The sequence below is a fragment of the Penicillium mononematosum genome, assembly GCF_028829835.1.
Source record: "Penicillium mononematosum strain IBT 11891 chromosome Unknown utg000001l:1.0-4488741.0:1.0-4491989.0, whole genome shotgun sequence".
Classification (NCBI taxonomy): domain Eukaryota; kingdom Fungi; phylum Ascomycota; class Eurotiomycetes; order Eurotiales; family Aspergillaceae; genus Penicillium; species Penicillium mononematosum.
The window spans coordinates 2889611-2907582 of record NW_026643271.1 but is presented as its reverse complement, the minus strand read 5'-3'; the positions used below and the strand labels follow the sequence as shown (position 1 = coordinate 2907582).

Below are 17972 nucleotides of genomic sequence, written 5' to 3'. Positions count from 1 at the left end.
CGCTCCACTAAAGCGCCACGGCCAAGCCTTAAACTAAGAAGACGCAGATTTGGAGTAAATGATGACCCATTTGGCGACTAAACCTTGGAAGAGACTTCGGGATCAACGTTGCAATCGCCTAAATGGAAACAGGTCTAATAACGCATCGTTCCACCACTTACAGATGTGTGCGGAGGCTGGGGCGAAACTGGTTTATCCACCCTATTCGCCGGGCTTAAGTCCAATTGAAGAGGTTGAAGAGTTTTTCGCTGAGCCCAGAATTTTGATTAAGCGTAACTGGAGGGATGATGAAAGAGATCCCAGTCAAGGATTTGATGTATTCCTGGAATAGTTTATCAAGGCGGTTAGTGGGAAAAGAAGAGTGCTAGAGGCCATTTTCGTCATGCCGGCCTCAAAATAGAAGTTTGCCATACTCGAATTCTACTCCGTCTCATTCTAGCAGTGTCTGATCATATGGGGTGAATCTGCAGCAAATATCTACGTCGTTCTTTAAGGACTTCGCAATGTCAGATAATCAGATAACTTGAATACAAACATTGGCACCATTAGGGTAAAAATGTGGAATCATCAGGATTTATACAACTGTACTCCGTACCTTCTACCGAGATTGAGTCCCCAGAAACCACTGAGTCTCACGAACGCGGGGAAGCAGGACTATAGTAGCTATGTTTTCTACTAACCAGAGCCCTACTAGGATTGTGGATTCATGAAACTAGGTATTCTAATTATCATTTAACCTTGGAAGTCTGGTCTGCCCGAACTGATAGCCCGGCACAACTGTTCGAAAATAAGGTTAGACGCTACGCAGAACAAAGCCTCTAATCTGATGATCGTTGTGAGACTTGGCCAAAATTGTGGGTTTCTGAGACAAAAGACAAGTCTAGACTTGTAGATGGTCTGGAAGAGTCTACAATATAGAAGTTGGCTGGGCTTGGTCATTATCATTGAAAATTAGATTTCGGAAGACGATTTCCTTCAATGTAACTTTTAAAATCACAATGGTGAGGGTTGGATATTGCGGCTTTCTCTTGTTCCTGGCGCCTCTAGCAATAACGATCACAAATCTTCAGAGTGATTCATCTACTAAAAATATATATTCGAAGACAGAATACTAGCCACACACTCTGAGAGTCAATAATAACTAACTAACTACTTAGTGAAGTTCGGCACTCTTGCTGTTGATGCCTGTTTTATCAGGCCTTCACTACACGATGGTATCACGTGAGGACAGCCTGCTTCCACGTGATTTCCTAACGTCAAGGACCAATCATATTGTAGCAATGGCCGCAGGCCACTAACGTTTCATTCGCTAATATTCTTCTGATAACTACGGAGTTATTATTTAATGATCCAACAGATATATAATAATCAGAGCACTAGGTACAGAATTCCTCACTAAACTGCAAATTAATGAAATGTTTAGCAAAAAGGTAAATTCACCGGTGCTCCGGCACTGACGTCAAAAAGCGGCATAGATTCGGCGCAACTCCGACAATTGAGACATGCCATAGCTTTGACTGAAATTCCGCAGAAATTCCGGAGAAATTCTGTCTATCATCCCCAGAAAAAGAAAACAGGAGGGGTCTATCCACTTCTCCAGGCCCCTGAGATAAAAACCCAATCTCCCCTTGAGGATTGTTCCACGTACCTGGAGTGCTGCATCAAAAATGACTCCTCAACTTTCCTCAGTAGCCACGCTGCTGCTCCTTGGGTCCTTCCTAGCACCAGTCAGCTCGAGCGAAATTCCTCCTCAGGCACAATTGATTGACCAAAGAGCCTTCAATGTCCTACCCGCGACTCAGCCCCAGGCCGAGTTCAATGCGAAGAGTGTATGGGATTCCTCGTTTGCGGTTTCCAGCGGCATCTCTTACTGATGCATGCATAGCCATTTGTCCCTCCAGGTTCAACAGGAGACAGTCTAACGCAGAAGCCTTTCCATGTGTACGACAAGGAATTTCTGAAGATCATCGGAGAAACTCCAACTCTGACCCGGATCGCCCACTCCCCAAAGGACCCCCTATACCACGAGGCTGTTGTGTGGTAGGTACCCAGCACGCAAATCAAGTATAAGCCAAGAATAGCGAGAGTCTGACTTTAGTTTCCAGGTCCAAGGGAACGGATGAGGTTTTTTTCGTCCAAAATGCAGGCGCTAAGAACGCCAGCACCGGTCTTGAGAAGTCGGCTATTATTCAGAAGATTTCTCTTGCGGAAGCAGCTGCTGTCTCCGGCAAGTCAGATGCCGTGGGCCTTGTTAATGTAGCCGTCGTTGATTCATCGCCACAGGTTATCAATCCCAATGGTAGGCAATCAGCTCTTTTAGGGGTCACAGACGACTGACTGTGCTCCAGGGGCCACCAATTACCGGGGACAGATCCTATATGCCGGCGAAGGTCAAGGTGACAATGTACCTCCTGCTTTGTGGGTTATGAACCCGAAGGAGCCATTCAACACTACAGGTCAGTACACACTAGTCCTCTGGATTTCGGGGGCTGACAAGATGGTATACAGTTATCCTCAACAACTACTTCGGCCGACAGTTCAACTCCTTGAACGATGTAGCCATCCACCCGAAAAACAAAGATATCTACTTCACAGACACCATCTATGGCTATGTACAGGACTTCCGCCCTGCGCCCGGTCTGCAAGATCAAGTCTACCGGTTCAACCCCGAGACAGGTGCCGTGACAATTGTCGCAGATGGGTTTGATCATCCGAATGGTAGGAGATCAATAATCTGTACAGTCTCAAAAAGGAAAGTGCGACTAACATTGCCACAGGCTTGACTTTCTCTCCGGATGGCAAGCACGCATATGTCGCCGATACCGGCATTGATAGCGGCTTCTTCGGCCTTAACTTTACCCGCCCTGCCTCTGTGTATGTACTGTCGTTTCTAGTGTTCCATTTGTTCCTTGACGCTGATTACCACTGCGTTTTATAGCTACCGATTTGATGTGAAAGACGATGGTACACTCGAGAACCGCAAGACCTTTGCCTTTGTTCACGCTGGTGCACCTGATGGTAAGTCAAACAAGCTGCACTTAATGGTTGAGGCTAATGTCTTGAAAGGCATCCACTGCGATTCAAAGGGTAATGTGTACGCTGGCTGTGGTGATGGTGTCCATGTCTGGAACCCATCTGGCAAGCTCATCGGCAAGATCTATGTTGCAACTGGTACGGCGAATTTCAACTTCGCTGGGAAAGGTAAAATGGTACTCTGCGGCGAGACAGATCTTTACTATGCCACGCTAGCCGCGGATGGAAGTTATGTTGATAGTGAGATGTGAGAAGCAACGGGCCGATTTTTGGTCTATAATTTTGGATCTGGTGACATGAAACAATGTCAGGTAATACCGGAGGAGTGTTGGAGAACCCCCCCTATGATGGAATGTTTCTGTGTGCAGACTGAGCTTTTTCTTTACTAGTTTGCTAGTCCTTTGTTAGTTCAGGCCTTTATAAAGAGCCTGCTTTGCTAGTTTGAATACCAAGAGTTTCTTCCTCATCCATCTCCCTGTAGCCTCATGAAGAAGTGTCGCCTTATTTTGTCTTGCGCTATAGTCGAAAGAGATTGTTGTATTACTTATTTATAACATAAAGAAGTGAGAGAGTATGGGACTTTCTCTCGGGTATTTGCTCCACCTGGACACTATACACGCCATCATCGATATGTCGTCTGGGATGGTAATTCATGCACCATATTTTCGTCTCGACCAGCAAGCTCCTGTGGCGGTAAGGGCTCCTTAGTGCCAGCAAGTTCTTGCGGTGATTGGGGTTCCTTATTGTAGTACTCGACGATGTTCGATCCGGGGACACTCGACCCAGGGACGCTTGATCCGATCACACTTGATCCGGGAACACTGGACATTAGAGGGCTCGGGTCCGTATGTGTTCCTATGCTCTGCTTTGCCCTGTTGCGGCGACGAAGTAGGAACCAGAGCAGACCAGCCAGGATGGCCAACCCAGCTACTCCGCCAACAACGCCGCCAGCAATGGCCCCAGTATTGGATGACGAAGAAGAATTCTCAGATGCGCTTTCAGTGGTGGGCCCTGCTGCAGGATCGGTAATGGCTGTGGTGGGGGATGTTGTCGACGATGGCATGGATGTTGAGGTAGTGCCTGCAGTTAGGGGGTTAGAGAGTCAGTTCAAATCCATGAATGTGAAGTAAATGTTCAGGCAAAAGCTTCATATACCATGATACCGAATTTTCAAGAGAGTTAAACTTTTATCCAGGGTGGACGTATCCTCTGTGCAGCCGACAAATCCGTTCTCTTTCTGGAACGCCTGCATGCCAGCAGCGCAGCAAAAATAATCATTGGCCTTATAGACATTTGCACTGCTGTTTGCGCAATGAGTGTGATCGAGCAACTCGGTGCAGTCTGCGTCTGACGGGCAGCATTTCACATTGTCCTGGCCGGTTGGGCATTTCGTGCCACCAGGACAACAGGCGCGGAAGGGTGACCATGTTCCGCCGCAGTCTTGTTCCGTTGCGAGACAGGAGCCGTTTCTGCGGACGGAGAGCCCAAATGGGCTACTTAACATATCTGACATGGGGTCTGTCACATGCAACTTTAAAATTTGACAGGATCAATTAAGACAATTGAAGGAATAGAAAAACCGGAGAGAGTCGAAGTAAGGTCCAGAAACAACTGGGGCTGAACCGGGGGACGTTTGGTGCTTATATTAAGCTGGTCCAAGGCTGGAGGCCTGCACCAATCCCGTCTGCCATAGACGACGGAAAAGGGGGGGGTTTGTGTGTCTCTTACTAGCGGATACAAATGGTGAAGAGTGAGTTGGGGGCCATTTCCAATTGATCTGCATTATTACATGTACAACATAGATACTTAGGAAATACTTAGGAAATACGCGGAGGGAAAACAACGATGGTATCACATACATTCACTTTATAGCTGACGTCGCAATGGAATCTTATGCTAATCTACGCATTACCAGCTACCTAGGCAAGTAAGTTGTTTACCATATCGCAGGCAGTGGAGACTTCACGGCAGTCCTTAATCGGATGTGATCGGCATTATATGTATCCTGAGACCACTCACTCGTATAAGAAGGGTCCCCGCTAACACGCCACAGGCCCTGGCGACGCCAAGGGCTTTGGTGCAATTTATATTGTAATCTGGCGTTGGGGAAATGGGAGGGAAAGCAAAGAGAGAAGCGAAATTTCCAAAACTTCTTCGTGTACAGGTTACTACTCTGTATTCTGTCTCCGTACTCCGTACAACACAGTATACATAGAGCGTAGAGTCGCCAACATCCAAGCATCCTATGTAGGTAGTAAACAATAAACAGTAGCGGCCCGACATACATTCCCAGTATATGCCTGAAAGATAATGTCGGTCACTACGGAGATAAGATGCTGAGGATGAACACAAATCGAACGACATCACTATTAGGGAACCGGACAGTTTAACAGTTTACCTTTTCATCTCTGTACAATATACGCAGGATATTCTGACGAAATTTTCGGAAAGACCATTCGGTAAATCTGCGGCATCGGCCGAGCTTCTGTAAAACGCTCCAATAAGGTGTGAGGACTGAGCTTACCAGTTGGGGCATAGTGCACGTCCTGTAATTTATAATCTCCGGTAAATTTTAGCGAAGTTACCCCGTACACATCCGACAGCAAAATCTTCTTGAGAAAATTGGTATGTTGTGTACAATATTAAATGCTCGGTATCTCTACACGATATTATATGTGGAGCAACATCTTAATACCATATTGAGAAATTTGGTGCTCATTTGGCCTTATGGAATACAAGCCCACAATCTCCCTTAAATGCTGCTATGATAACCGGCTGTCGTAAATACCAACTACACCCTTGAACAACAGGTTTCCCTGTAGACCTACTCCATGAGACGACTCTAATATCGCTGCAGAGATTGAAGATTGCAATGATTCAAAGGTTATCTGAATAGACATCATGTCTCGATAATGCAGCGATGGCCTTGCGGTGCCATTAAGAAGAAGGATTGCATCTCCATGTCGTTAGCTGTCATGCCTTCTTTCGTAGAAGGTCGAGCATTGGGTAGGGCTCGGAAGAAAAGTGCCGTGGCTAGACGGAGCTCCATTCGAGCTAGGTGTATACCCAAGCAGACTATAAGAATTAGCTCTATTGGTGATTCAACCCGTGAGCAACATCAATGGACTTACTCCTTGATCCACCACCAAATGGTAAAGAAGCATCCTTCATTTCTTTTGTAGTATTTTCCCACCTCTCGGGGTTGAAACTATTATCTTGTTTAATTCACCAGTGTTGACACCATCAAGGGTTATACTCACTTATCCGGGTCTGGAAAGATAGCCTGGTCTCGATGAAGACTATAGGCCTGGGTTGAGACTGTCGTCCCCCCTGGCACATGATACCCATTGAAATGAGCACCTTCGGGTGGGACTAGTCGAGGTAAACCGAACGGAACAGCTGTGTATAATCTCAAAGTCTCGTTGATAACCTGATTGAGGTATGGTAGGTCTCTGAGGCTTTTGTCCGTGACAGGCTCCGGAACAGTAGCCAATTCGGCAACAAGCTTCCCTCGCACTCGGTTATCCCGACACACGGAATACGTAAGATAGGTCAGCGTGACAGCTGTAGTATCGCTTCCTGCAACAATATATCCCCGAGCCTCCTGTATAATATCCGAATACGACATGCCGCTCTTTTCATCAAACAGTTTCGTGAACAGGGTTTGCTTTGGGTTGGATGGGTTTTGAGAGATGAGTTTCTTGTAGCGATCAACGGACTGCATGGCATACGTCTGGAGTCTGCCCTCTGCTTTCGCCGTGTCCTTAATAGCCCGCAGTGGAACATACCTTGCAATCTTCACTAGAAACGGGTACTTCATTCGATAGGGTTGCAGTGATATCAGTCTTTCCATGTCAAGGCTGTATTGATTTTTCTATAATTGCCATTAGTATATTTCTCGAGCTCATGCCCTCAACACACCTTGCCAATCTCAAGCATTCGAAATGAGTCGCCAAACGTAAGTTCGCCAATGATGTCCGTAGCCATAAACAGCCACCATTTGAACACATCAGTAACACCATGAGCCATCAGGTCCATTGTGATTTTGTTGACAGCCGTACGGACACGATTGGCTATTACTGGCTCAAGACGAGCCAACGACGATTCAGAGATAGGCGATGCTAAAAGACGCCGCCGGTGGGTATGGAAATGTCTGTCAGTGGTTGAAAACATGGTGGGCACATTGCCCAAGTTCACTTTGCGATAGAAGGCAGTTTTAGCAAAGCGACTATTCGTTTTGTGGATCTCTTTCACGGCGCTTGTGTCGCAGATATCGACTTGATCTGGGCTGATTCGTACAATGGGGCCTATCTCGATATTAGGGGTCTTCTTTTGATTACACTAACTGCCGGCAATATATACCATATTTTTCATGAAGCTGCTGAACATACATCGGTGTCCTTCCCTTAAACCAATTGTATGTATAAACGGCTTCTGTCCATTTCGATATCTCGGGCCCAGGTATATGAGACAGAGGGTTTGTGAGTCTACGATAGATGATGTTCTTAAATATCGTTTCAGTAAGAGAGTAACATCCCAGCACCATATGAGGGGAATTGTTGTGCCTACCAAAATGGCAGCGCCAAGAATGCATATTAGCCAGTGGGTAATCGAAAGAGAACCAGAAAATATTTTAGGTGACTCCATTATGTGCTTCGGGGCAGTGGCTTCTGATATGGAATCAGGCAATTATTACCAGACAGCCGATTTATACTAGAGATTTTGTAGTAGCACAATGATAATGAGGTCAGAGAGCGTCCCAAAATCCTAACATCTCCAGTCCTACGTAGTACGGCAACACATCGGGGGAGAAACAAACGATCCGATAGGTAGAGACATGCTAGAGCTAAGCAAGCAGCTGTTTTAGGTGGATGCGGAACTACTTTTTCTTTCAAAAAGAGATGGCGTATCTGTTGCCGACTTCCGATATTGTACCTACCTAGGTACCTAGGTACTTACCTTGTAACTGTCAGCGATATGATTATGCTCGAGACATCAGCATTTCCTCAGAGACTTGACAATGACAGCTTATACTGGAATTCAAGATAATGGACCCATCTGCTTGTTTATGCTGGAGAGTCCTGGTGTCCGTCAGTAGCGAGATGGTATAATTTTAGGCAAACTCTGACCTCATTGCGAAACTAAGAAGACTAGATATTTTCTTGCTTCTGGTAGTGAGCCGACAAAAAATAATAAGTGGCAATTGGAGTACTGTAAGAAATCCATATATTCTCCCTCATTTCCGGCAACATTGATAGGTAACAATCGCAACCCTCCCTGTCACAGTAAACCAATCACAATATCTCCATATAAGTCAGCCTCTAAGTCCAATCTCACTTTGGCATGCAAGTCCAGATGAATCCTGATGTTCAGGCTGCCCTTCTCTTCCTCCTTTCCGCTCTCCTCCTTTCTTCTTTTGTCTAGTTCGCGGGCGGCGCCAGGTCCAACCAGGGGACCTCCTTTAGCCAGTGTCTCGGGATCCACCAGACCCTCAATAGGGTCACCAGGAGATGAACTTTCCGATCCCTCGCGGCCCTTACGCTTTCCTTTGCCAGGGGTAGGCGCGCCACTGCACGGGTCGAATCTCGGGTTAGCCTTTCCGACTTGGGAGGAGGGGTTTTGTTGCATATAGAGTAGTAATATGAGGGTATAGAATGTGATTTGGGCTTTAATATACCTCAATGCTGGCACAGGGGCCTCCATCTTCGTACTTGTAGTCCGTTTGTCTGGGGGAAATCCTGGAAGAAAGTCATTAGGTGTTACTTGTTAATCATGAATGTTGATAAAACTCACTGACTGGGCTGTAGTAAAAGAATTACCCATACAATTATTACTTGCGCATTAGAATTTCTGGGCAGAATATTCGCGCAGTATATAAATACCTATGTGGGATGTACCCCTATCTCCCTCCACTACAACATATGATGAATGCAGCGAGTCAATGACAATAACCAGTACGAGTCCACGAACTAAAATGCTACATCTTAGAAACAATAACAGTCATAATCTTTATTGTAAGTGATGTGACCGCAGATCCATGGTTTCTTCAGCTGTCAGAACCAAAATATCCAACTAGCCGTTTGCGGAAAGGTGTTTTTGCGAGTGACGCATCTACCCTGGTAGGCCGTTAACGACTACCAAGGTAGACAATGGAAACAAGAATTGTTGCACTATCAAACTATAAAATAAACTTTAATGCTTCTTACGTCAATCAAACCGGGGTTTTAGCATCTGTCTCACAGCAGGTATGTGGACGACATGGGCCCAATTTCATACTAGGCTTTGTATTGAGCCACACAGGTTGCATTGCTGGAAACTCATTAGAAAGGCCAGCAATAATTCATGAGTACAACCAATTTCATGCTTAGTGCATAATACTCTGCACTACGATGGTATTCGGCATTTTCCTGATGACAGCGATGGTCCCAACCATCATTGGAGTCAATGAGGCTTCCAAGGGCACCCGGGACCATGAAGAGCGCAGGCGAGAGAGTGCACGGCAACAGCGCTGCCGTCTTTTGGTACAATGCATGCCTTTGGATGGATTACCGCAGCAGAGATCGGCAATTCATAATGCGAAAGTATACTTGGGCGCGGATAAAAAGGCATGTCAGCTCCCTTATAACCAATTGACTTGATTTTTTTTTCCTTACGTATAGGCTACCTCAAATCGAGCCTGGCTTATAATTTACCATAATATAGATCTACATCACCAAATCTGCCAGTCCACAGCTTGTTCCTCTAAATGGTAGCTTCTACCAACACCCTGACTTTTCCCCTGGTAACACATCGGGGTTTGTCACCATCACAGGCGAAACGCCTCCAACTCTCCGCTGGGTTTATCTTGATCCGCAGACTCATGAGCTGCGATGGGGAGGGAAACAGGATAGTGAAGGAAACATCTGTGGCCCTTTCGATTGGACACAAGATGAAGAGCGGATCACACTACAGGGTTGGGAAGGTTGGATGGCCGTGCGGCTTCCGGGCGACGAGAAGGTAGCTGAAGAACTGGGCGTGGAGAATGTCCAGGGCCTTTGGAGGCTATTCTTCGACCAGAATGACGATGGGGCCGACTTGCCTGAAGGCGCGGAAGTACTAGAAGTCACAATCAAGCGAACCGTGGCAGAATCCTGAGGATTGTTTGGTTGACTTGAACTACGATGCCGAACTATTCCATAAAATGCGGGTAACTCTAATTCTACTACACATTACCGGTTGTCTGCCACTTCTAGACCTGAAATGTGATTCGAGTGTACCAAATGAAGCTCATCACAAAAGACCCTTTCGTAACCCCGCACCCATAATATTTGATATGGCATGCACTTAGCCGTGATGAGCTGAAATTTTGATAATTGGCCATTACACGTACGAAGCAACCTTGGAAGGTAATTGTGTCCTCATATGAGTCCATCGGTATGTGTAGGAACCGGAAATGAGGTCATGGCGGAGAGTGGAGCATACCGTCCCCATGGATCAATACAACCTTAATTACTCGTGGCTGGCTGAGATTTGAAGCCAATACAACTTTAATTACATACCCATGACTGACTGGAATACCTTCCCAAGTATCTAGGTGTACCATACATGTACCTAGGTAGATGCCGGTAGATGTTTTACGGTACCGATGTAGATCTCGAGCATTCGACATGGCATCGATCTGAGACATCAGATCATCCTTGATCTGCCTGGGTATGTCATTGCGTCCAAACGGAACAAATTAACTTTCGGAGCTCGGCGGATAAACCGACACGCTTGTTTTTGCTAGGAACGGCGCAGAAACCTTGGCTCTGGCCAGAGAAAGGCTCTCGAGAGTCTTCGGCCATATACCTAGTTAGCGATTCGCACTCCACTCTACTTACATGTATTTCTGGTCATGCACATGATTTGATTGCCTCAAAATCCCCTAGTGATCCATAGGGAGTCGCGCGGCCGGTGCCGAATGATGTTATTATCGTGGCGAAAATGACGATCTTACCATGGACATGCTATTGCTCTCAGCTCGGCTCGACGGCCATGCTGAGTTACTGCTGCCTCATATTGACGTCGTGGACTTTGTAGCATAGGATGACACAGTATTATGGGAGAGAAGGGGGGAAGGGGTAGAGTAAGGGTATAAGGGAGAGAAGCTTCTTCTCCGGACCGGACCCAAAAGCCCTCCTCATCATATAACGGGGCCTAGCTAATGTCATAATTCCTGATATCCTTGATTAATACGAAAGTAAATCACGCAAACATGGCCTCAGCACCCCATGGTGTACCTCAGGTTCCTGCTTCTCTTCTTGGTCTGCGGCCGACTTCGGATCTGCCAGAGCAGCACGCGACCATGACCAAGGAGAAGAGCTTCCGTCATCAATACCAGCAAACCACTATGAGGCTCAGTGGAGAAGATACCACACTCGCCGATGTAGTCAACTCGCTTGCGCGTCGGGGCAGCGATGACCTTACAGGCTCTCGCGTGTCAGATACCGACTATGCTAGCCTGTTGGAGTGGATCCGGTGCGAAAGGATGAGGAAGCTGCCACCGGAAGGGAGTCGATACGACAAGGCCCTTGTGTGGGCGGCCTTGTTCATCGAGCGCGTGCATTCCTTCGATATAGGAATCGAGCAATTTGCGGGCGACAGCCACCTCGCTGCCCAATTATCGTATGGCTACTGTGCGAGCCTGCTGGAGGTGAGTAAAAGCCCTGGCCATAAGCCCAATTGAGTTGTTTCACTAACAGCAAACGCGCAGTTGGGCGAGGAAAACGCGCCTGCCCTTATGGACCTATTTGGATTCTTCTACCGCTGCTCTGCCGGTCTCGGCAACCTGCTCGATCGTGCAGAGCTCTTTGTTGTCTCTTCAGATATCAAGGACCAGCTCATCCTTGCGTTGGCGGATCTGGTGACTCTTGTCGTCTGCGTGGCCAGGCACTTCCATCGGTCATTACTTGCCTCGGAATTGGTATCGATTGATATTTATAGTACCTTTCCCGGTCCGATCGACAGTTTTCGTGGTCGTTGTGAGCACGTTTCGGAACTTATGTGGCGTCATCAATTGACGCGAGAGGGCCTTGATGGCGATGAAGGTAGAGTCACTCCCAACCCTCAAAGGTCACCTAGTCCATTCTGATAATATCAACATAGCCGTCGGAATCAATGCCCTTAGAGACTGGTTGCAGCCCGAAGACCCGGTGGTTGCGCACGTCACTGAAGCCACAGCTCCCTCGGCTCAGGAGCGCGAGGAGGCCACTTGCATGTGGGTGAAGCCATACCTGATGCGCTTCTTAAAAGGCGAGCAGCAGGTGCTCTCCATCACCGGCAAGCCGGGCTCCGGCAAGACGGTTTTGTCGACTGTGATCAACGATTATCTGCAATATTCTGTAGGAGGGACAAGTTATATGTCCATATTGGCCCCCATCAGTCAGTCTTCATGTCCTTAACCCCACCCCTTTACTCCCCTAACCAGCCGTGCAGATGGTCGGATCCCCGCAAACACCACCCCGGGTGCCGTCGCCAAGACGATCATGTCGCAAATGTTTAACAAGCGCATCGGAAACCTGCAGCTGTACGAAATCTTGGCCGACGCTTACAACCAGAGCAAGTGGACTGTAAATGAAGAGTCGTACGACGATCTCCTATGGAATGCCCTGGGAAGTGCTCTCCAGACCAGTACGGCGGGCACGAGAGAGCTAGTCCTAGTCGTCGACGGCGTCGACGAAGCCAGCTGTGGGGAGAAAGCCCTGTTGCACCGGCTCCAGGAGGCGGCATCCAAGGCACCTAGTGTGAAGCTGATCATACTCGCATCCCAGGCAATGGAGTCGGTCATATCCCAGACGGTGCTGCGTGTCACGCTAGGCCTCATCTTCGACGACATTGCCGCAGTCGTCCGCAAAGTGCTTCATCAGAGCCATGTGTACAACAACATGTCTAGCGAGGAAAAGGAGGTAACCGTTGCTCGGGTCACGGAAGCATCCGATGGCTCCTTCCTTTGGGCAAAGCTGGCTGCCAAGCGTGTGCGCGATGAGCACTTGCCAAATGAGGCCGCTCTTTCCAAGTCTGTGGAAAGTATTGTCCGAGCAGGATATAAGATTCCCGATCTTATCTCCCACACCTTGCAGTCCAAGCTGGGCGAGGATACGAAGAAGACTCTGGTCTGGCTGGCCACCGCGAACCGCCCTCTCACCCAGGGGGAACTGGCTGCTCTTCTCGCCACTCAGCCTGACAAGGCCACGCTCGCCGAGCATCGCAACGTTGACCTCCCTCACCTATTGAAACCAGTCGCCTCGCTCGTCTTCTTCCACAACAACTTGGTCTATCTTAGGCACGCACAGGTGCGCACCGCTATCATCGATATCTCCTCGAAAGGCAAATTCCTGCCTGAGATTAAGGACAGACATGTGGACTTTGCGCAGAGACTTCTACAGTACGCAAAACAGACCGCGACCGACAACCATGAGCTCTCCTTGGATCCGCTGAATGGACGGGCGACGGAAAACCTGTTCAAGAAACATCCCCTGTTGGACTTCGCGCTTCGTTACTGGGCAGGCTATGTTAAGATTGCGTTTGGGTGCACCAACAACCAAGAGCTTACTACCGCAAGCAAGAGTTTGCGATCCGTATTCCCTACAAGCTCCTCTGTGCCACTCCTGGAGATGACTGTGTGGGCAAGCAAGGCAACACCGTTGCTTCGGTCCATTTATGGGATTCAGACAACCCTGTACCGCCAAATATTGAATAACAATCACCCAGCTACTCTGCAAGCTATCATCTGCCAGGTGCTATTTCACCGACAGATCTGTAACAGCGTGCCTGCCGAGAGCAGTCAGATCTTCTACGAGGCGGCAACAATCAGCGAGAAGGTCTTATCTGTACGGCATCTCATCACTATGCAGATGACCCAGTTCTTCCTGGAAGCTACAGTTGATCAAATCACTGAGTCCAAGACGGAAGTCATGACCCGGCGCATCGAAATGCTCCAGCTAATGGTGGAATGCCAGAAGGTCCACCACGGAGCGACAAGTGATATGGTCAAGTCCACGTTGAGACAGCTATCTGAGCATTATACTCTCACCAAGGAGGATCACAAGGCCCAGAAGGTCAATGCCTCTCTTGAAGGGTCCTTCGTCGATAGTACGATCCGGCGGAGTGGATCTCGGCAGATAGACGAGTCATTGCTGGTCCACCTCCACGGCCGGAAGCACACTACGACAGAGACAAGCACTATCCTGGATTTGGATGGGTTAGAAGCGGACGAATTGATCACGTCGACTTTTGACCTGAAGACTCTCCTGGCCAAAGCCGAGCGACAGAGAGCGGAGGGTCAATTAGCGGCCGCCGAATGCACTTATGCTGAGCTATGGCAGCAAGCTAGCCAGGCATATCGGCTCGATCACTCCACTGAGCACAAGGTCTCAATGCTGCAGACCGTTCTCGAGTATGCTCACTACCTCAAAGGCCGGAAGAGAGACAATGAAGCAGCCGCTATCCTTGCCGGGTTTTGGGAAGAGTACGAGAAGACCACCCCCAGCGCCGAATCCTTGGTGCCCCACTTGCTTGAGCTTGCTCAGGTCATGAAGTCCGTGGGACTGTCTGTGTTGGCCCTCGAAACCTTCAAACACTGCGCACAAAGCACTAGCAGCCAGAGTGCCACCCACAAGGAAGTGGAAAAGCACATCCAGTCCACATCACGGGAAGTGATATGCTCATCGTCTACTGAATCTATGTTGACGGAGTCAACCCTCAAAGAAATAGTCTATAGTAGCACATCTAGCAACCAGGATTCCACCACAGCGACCACAACGCTGGTCGAAATGTACCTTTCTCAACACCGGTGGCATGACGCCACAAGCGTGTTGAAGCGAGTGCTGCGAGATGTGTGGCCAGCGATGTTTGCGCCCTCGATCGAAAACGTCGTCCTTCCATCAATCCATGTTGAGTACTGCCTTGAGCTTGCAGAGCGTCTCGCTAGCTGCTACCGTTACCGCCGTCGCCCGATTAAGGAAGAGGATATCCGGAGCCGGCTTTATAGTGCAGTTCGGCGTGATCGGCCAGCGTGTGGAGATCAGATTTTGGAGCGAGTTACGGTAAATCTCCTTCGCCTATACGAGCGTACATCCCAGACCGACAAAGCCGTCAAAATCCACCAGGATATACTGCATGATTATACCAAGCGGTTCGGGGGGGAGCATCCCACTGTAATACAAAAGCTCTGGACACTGGCCGAGCTCACGAGCCCGCAGCCCATCGCAGTGGATTACTATCGCCAGATCGTCCAGTTCTTGTGCAAGGGCTCGGAAATCTGTCACCCGGATGCCTTCGAGCCACTTTTGATCGTGGCGATGGAGCTCTTGAAGCAAAATCGATACGCGGACGCGCTAAAGCCCTGCCGAATGTTGTTCGCCACCCTGCAGAGCCCCCAGATCAGCCAGAAATTGCGCGATCCAGGATTTGTCCAGACCATATACAGACGTTATGTCCATTGTCTGCGTGAGACTCACAGTGACATCACTGTCATTCATGATGTGACGGTGCAATATCGCAAATCGTGCATTAGCCTCTTCGGCACGAGCGCGTCGATCACTATACAGGCAACAAACACGCTGGCGAACATCTGCCAAGAGCACAAGCAATTCGAAGCGGAAGCGGTGCAACTCTACGAAGAACTCTTGCAGATTACATCCAGTGAAGTTGAAATCGACCGTCAGGATATCCGCACCACCTTGGATACTATCTACGAGCAACAGACTGCCTCCGTGACTGCTTCAAGGGTGGATAGCATGTCGGCAAAGGAGCTACAGAAGGCGTTGTCCATCCGCACCCAACGGCTGACGTCCATCCGGTCCAGATACGGATGGGCCCACGAGGAATCCCTATCGCAGATGGAAGAGATCGTCTCACTCTATACCAAACAAGGGAAGTCACAGACAGCTGCTTCATTGCTACATGAAGCAGCAACGCATGTGCTATCGACCGAGACATTCTCTATTAAATTGAGTGCGGCGGCCAGGAGCATTGCATCTGGGTACATCGCAGCCGGTCAAATCCAAAAGGCCAAGGAGCTCTCAAACGACATCTACCTTCAGATTATGACTAAGGATACCAGCCTTGGCTTCGACCAGAGTTCAAAAGGGCGGTTAAGCCTTGTTTTCCTGGCTCAGCTCGAAAGCAGCATCCGGGAGTCTGAAGACACCTCTACTACTTTGAATGAAATCTACGCCGCCCTCACCACGGAGTACATATACTTCGAACAGTTCCGAGAAGCCCTCAGCTCCAAAACTGGCAAGATCAAGGACACGACGACAACGGTGGCCCGCCTGCATGCGTTCTTACTTAGCCGAGGCCGTCAATCCGCTGCCACTCAGGTGGCGGACCAGTATACCAGCTTCTTCCTAGCGAACGAGGGGTCCCGCCTGGATATCGACCCTAACCAGGCTAAGGTCTTTATTGAGGCAGTTCTAGAATATTTCGGCACCCATGCCTCACACGACTTTGTCCGTTCAGTGGCTATCGCTAGTTACAACCGCGCAACCCAGCTGCTTCACTCCGGAGACTACCAGCTTGCCTGCCACCTCGCATTGGCGGCGAGGAAATACATTAGTGCCAACCATGGCTACTCGTCCCAGGCGATAGTCAAGCTGGTGTTCAAGCTGGGTCTTCTCATCGCCGGCCGAGAAAAAGACGTACGTCCAGCAGCCTCGGCCAAGAAGTACATGGCGAGCGTATCGGCGAGTATTCTGCGTGATACCTTGAGGTATTTCAAAGATCACAACGTTGAGCTCACACAACTGGATGTGGAAAACGTCAATAGCTTGATCAAGGTTCTCGATGAGCAACATGACTACCACACCTTGGCCTGGGTTCTCACCTCCCTCTGGAACAGCCGGGAGGCCCACGCTTTGTCACAGCCGCAGCATGCATATACGCTTGCCCTCGGGCGCATGCTGGTCATTACCCGCTATCTCATCAGCGATTACACCGCAGCCGTCCGACTCGCGGAGGATCTTGTCTACAACTGTGCTCGTGTTTATGGACCCCGCCACCCGAGTACTGTCGAGATGACCGTGCTCCCTATCCCAGATGTATACCAGCGTGGCCCAAGGCTATCAAAGCCAGAAGGGTCGGCGCGAGCTGGCCTACCGGTACTATCGGAAAGCAGCCGCGCTGCACGAGAATGCATTGCGTGTGTTCATTGATCCGTCCTCGGAATCAGCCAGCGATGTGGACATAGAGGTGATCTCGGGCATGTCGTCCCCTTCGGCTGCCTCCAGCCCTGGCGAAAATGCGGAAGAAGGGAAGCACGTCCGACAACATTTGCATATGCTCAAACTTGCCGTTGAGCGCCTTGGGGATTGGCCCAAGGAAATATTCCGAGTATGAACGGCTTAATCGTGATCTCTTCAGCACATTCGCGAATGATCTGGAGGGAGTGGATGGTGTCGACAAATGGAATGTGCAGTCATTTGGGTCCGGCAAGGCTGAGGCCAGTGACGACCTTATCTCCTTTAATAGCGAGCACCTGGCAATTCCTGTTTGAGTACGAACTGATCTACCTTCAAAAGTTGTCCTTTGTTACTTTTGTGTACCGAGGTATGTATTTTTGAAATAGATGCCCCAAGTATGTATTGCAAATACCAAATTGGACATTGTATTTGACTGTTTACCGTTTTGACTATGCATAGTTGCTTAACATATACCTGATAATATCCTTCTTATAAAAAAAAGAAGAAAAGAAAAGGAAAAAAAGAAAAGAAAAGTTTTCCTTTTGTCGGGACATTCCTGTCAGGCTTCAGTCAAGTACTATTTTCCGCATGCGGTTTCCTACAAGGGATGAGATGACACACAATAAACCGGAGTTGATCTTATCTCACTAACCCATAGCAGGACTACTTTAGGCACTATTTCTGGCTCTTTGTAGCATAGAAGCCTTGATCAGAGCGCCAATAAACCGAGAATTTGGCATC

The 17972-nt window shown here is 48.7% G+C and overlaps 6 protein-coding genes across 6 annotated transcripts; 3 read left to right on the top strand and 3 right to left on the bottom strand.

Annotated features, from left to right (window-relative positions):
* Positions 1-1667: 1667 nt before the first annotated feature.
* N7519_001083 (uncharacterized protein) lies at positions 1668-3284 on the top strand (the record flags this gene model as incomplete). Its single annotated transcript, XM_057287861.1, has 8 exons — positions 1668-1829; positions 1886-2040; positions 2106-2299; positions 2349-2456; positions 2509-2718; positions 2778-2874; positions 2939-3018; positions 3067-3284. 8 exons carry the CDS (start codon positions 1668-1670, stop codon positions 3282-3284), a joined length of 1224 nt encoding a protein of 407 aa, XP_057153944.1.
* A 371-nt stretch (positions 3285-3655) lies between these two features.
* Positions 3656-4546, bottom strand: N7519_001082 (uncharacterized protein; the record flags this gene model as incomplete). The annotated part of the gene is made up of 2 exons (XM_057287860.1): positions 3656-4113; positions 4189-4546. The coding sequence occupies 2 exons, from the start codon at positions 4544-4546 to the stop codon at positions 3656-3658; spliced, it is 816 nt and encodes a 271-aa protein (XP_057153943.1).
* A 1386-nt stretch (positions 4547-5932) lies between these two features.
* Positions 5933-7071, bottom strand: N7519_001081 (uncharacterized protein; the record flags this gene model as incomplete). The annotated part of the gene is made up of 4 exons (XM_057287859.1): positions 5933-6108; positions 6165-6241; positions 6294-6907; positions 6955-7071. The coding sequence occupies 4 exons, from the start codon at positions 7069-7071 to the stop codon at positions 5933-5935; spliced, it is 984 nt and encodes a 327-aa protein (XP_057153942.1).
* A 1242-nt stretch (positions 7072-8313) lies between these two features.
* Positions 8314-8661, bottom strand: N7519_001080 (uncharacterized protein; the record flags this gene model as incomplete). The annotated part of the gene is made up of 1 exon (XM_057287858.1): positions 8314-8661. One exon carries the CDS (start codon positions 8659-8661, stop codon positions 8314-8316), a length of 348 nt encoding a protein of 115 aa, XP_057153941.1.
* Positions 8662-9422: 761 nt separating this feature from the next.
* On the top strand, positions 9423-10167 carry N7519_001079 (uncharacterized protein; the record flags this gene model as incomplete). Its single annotated transcript, XM_057287857.1, has 2 exons — positions 9423-9614; positions 9736-10167. The coding sequence occupies 2 exons, from the start codon at positions 9423-9425 to the stop codon at positions 10165-10167; spliced, it is 624 nt and encodes a 207-aa protein (XP_057153940.1).
* A 1099-nt stretch (positions 10168-11266) lies between these two features.
* Positions 11267-17545, top strand: N7519_001078 (uncharacterized protein; the record flags this gene model as incomplete). The annotated part of the gene is given in 6 exon segments (XM_057287856.1): positions 11267-11704; positions 11765-12098; positions 12157-12432; positions 12487-17072; positions 17089-17343; positions 17384-17545. The coding sequence occupies 6 exon segments, from the start codon at positions 11267-11269 to the stop codon at positions 17543-17545; spliced, it is 6051 nt and encodes a 2016-aa protein (XP_057153939.1).
* Between the last annotated feature and the right edge of the window lie 427 nt (positions 17546-17972).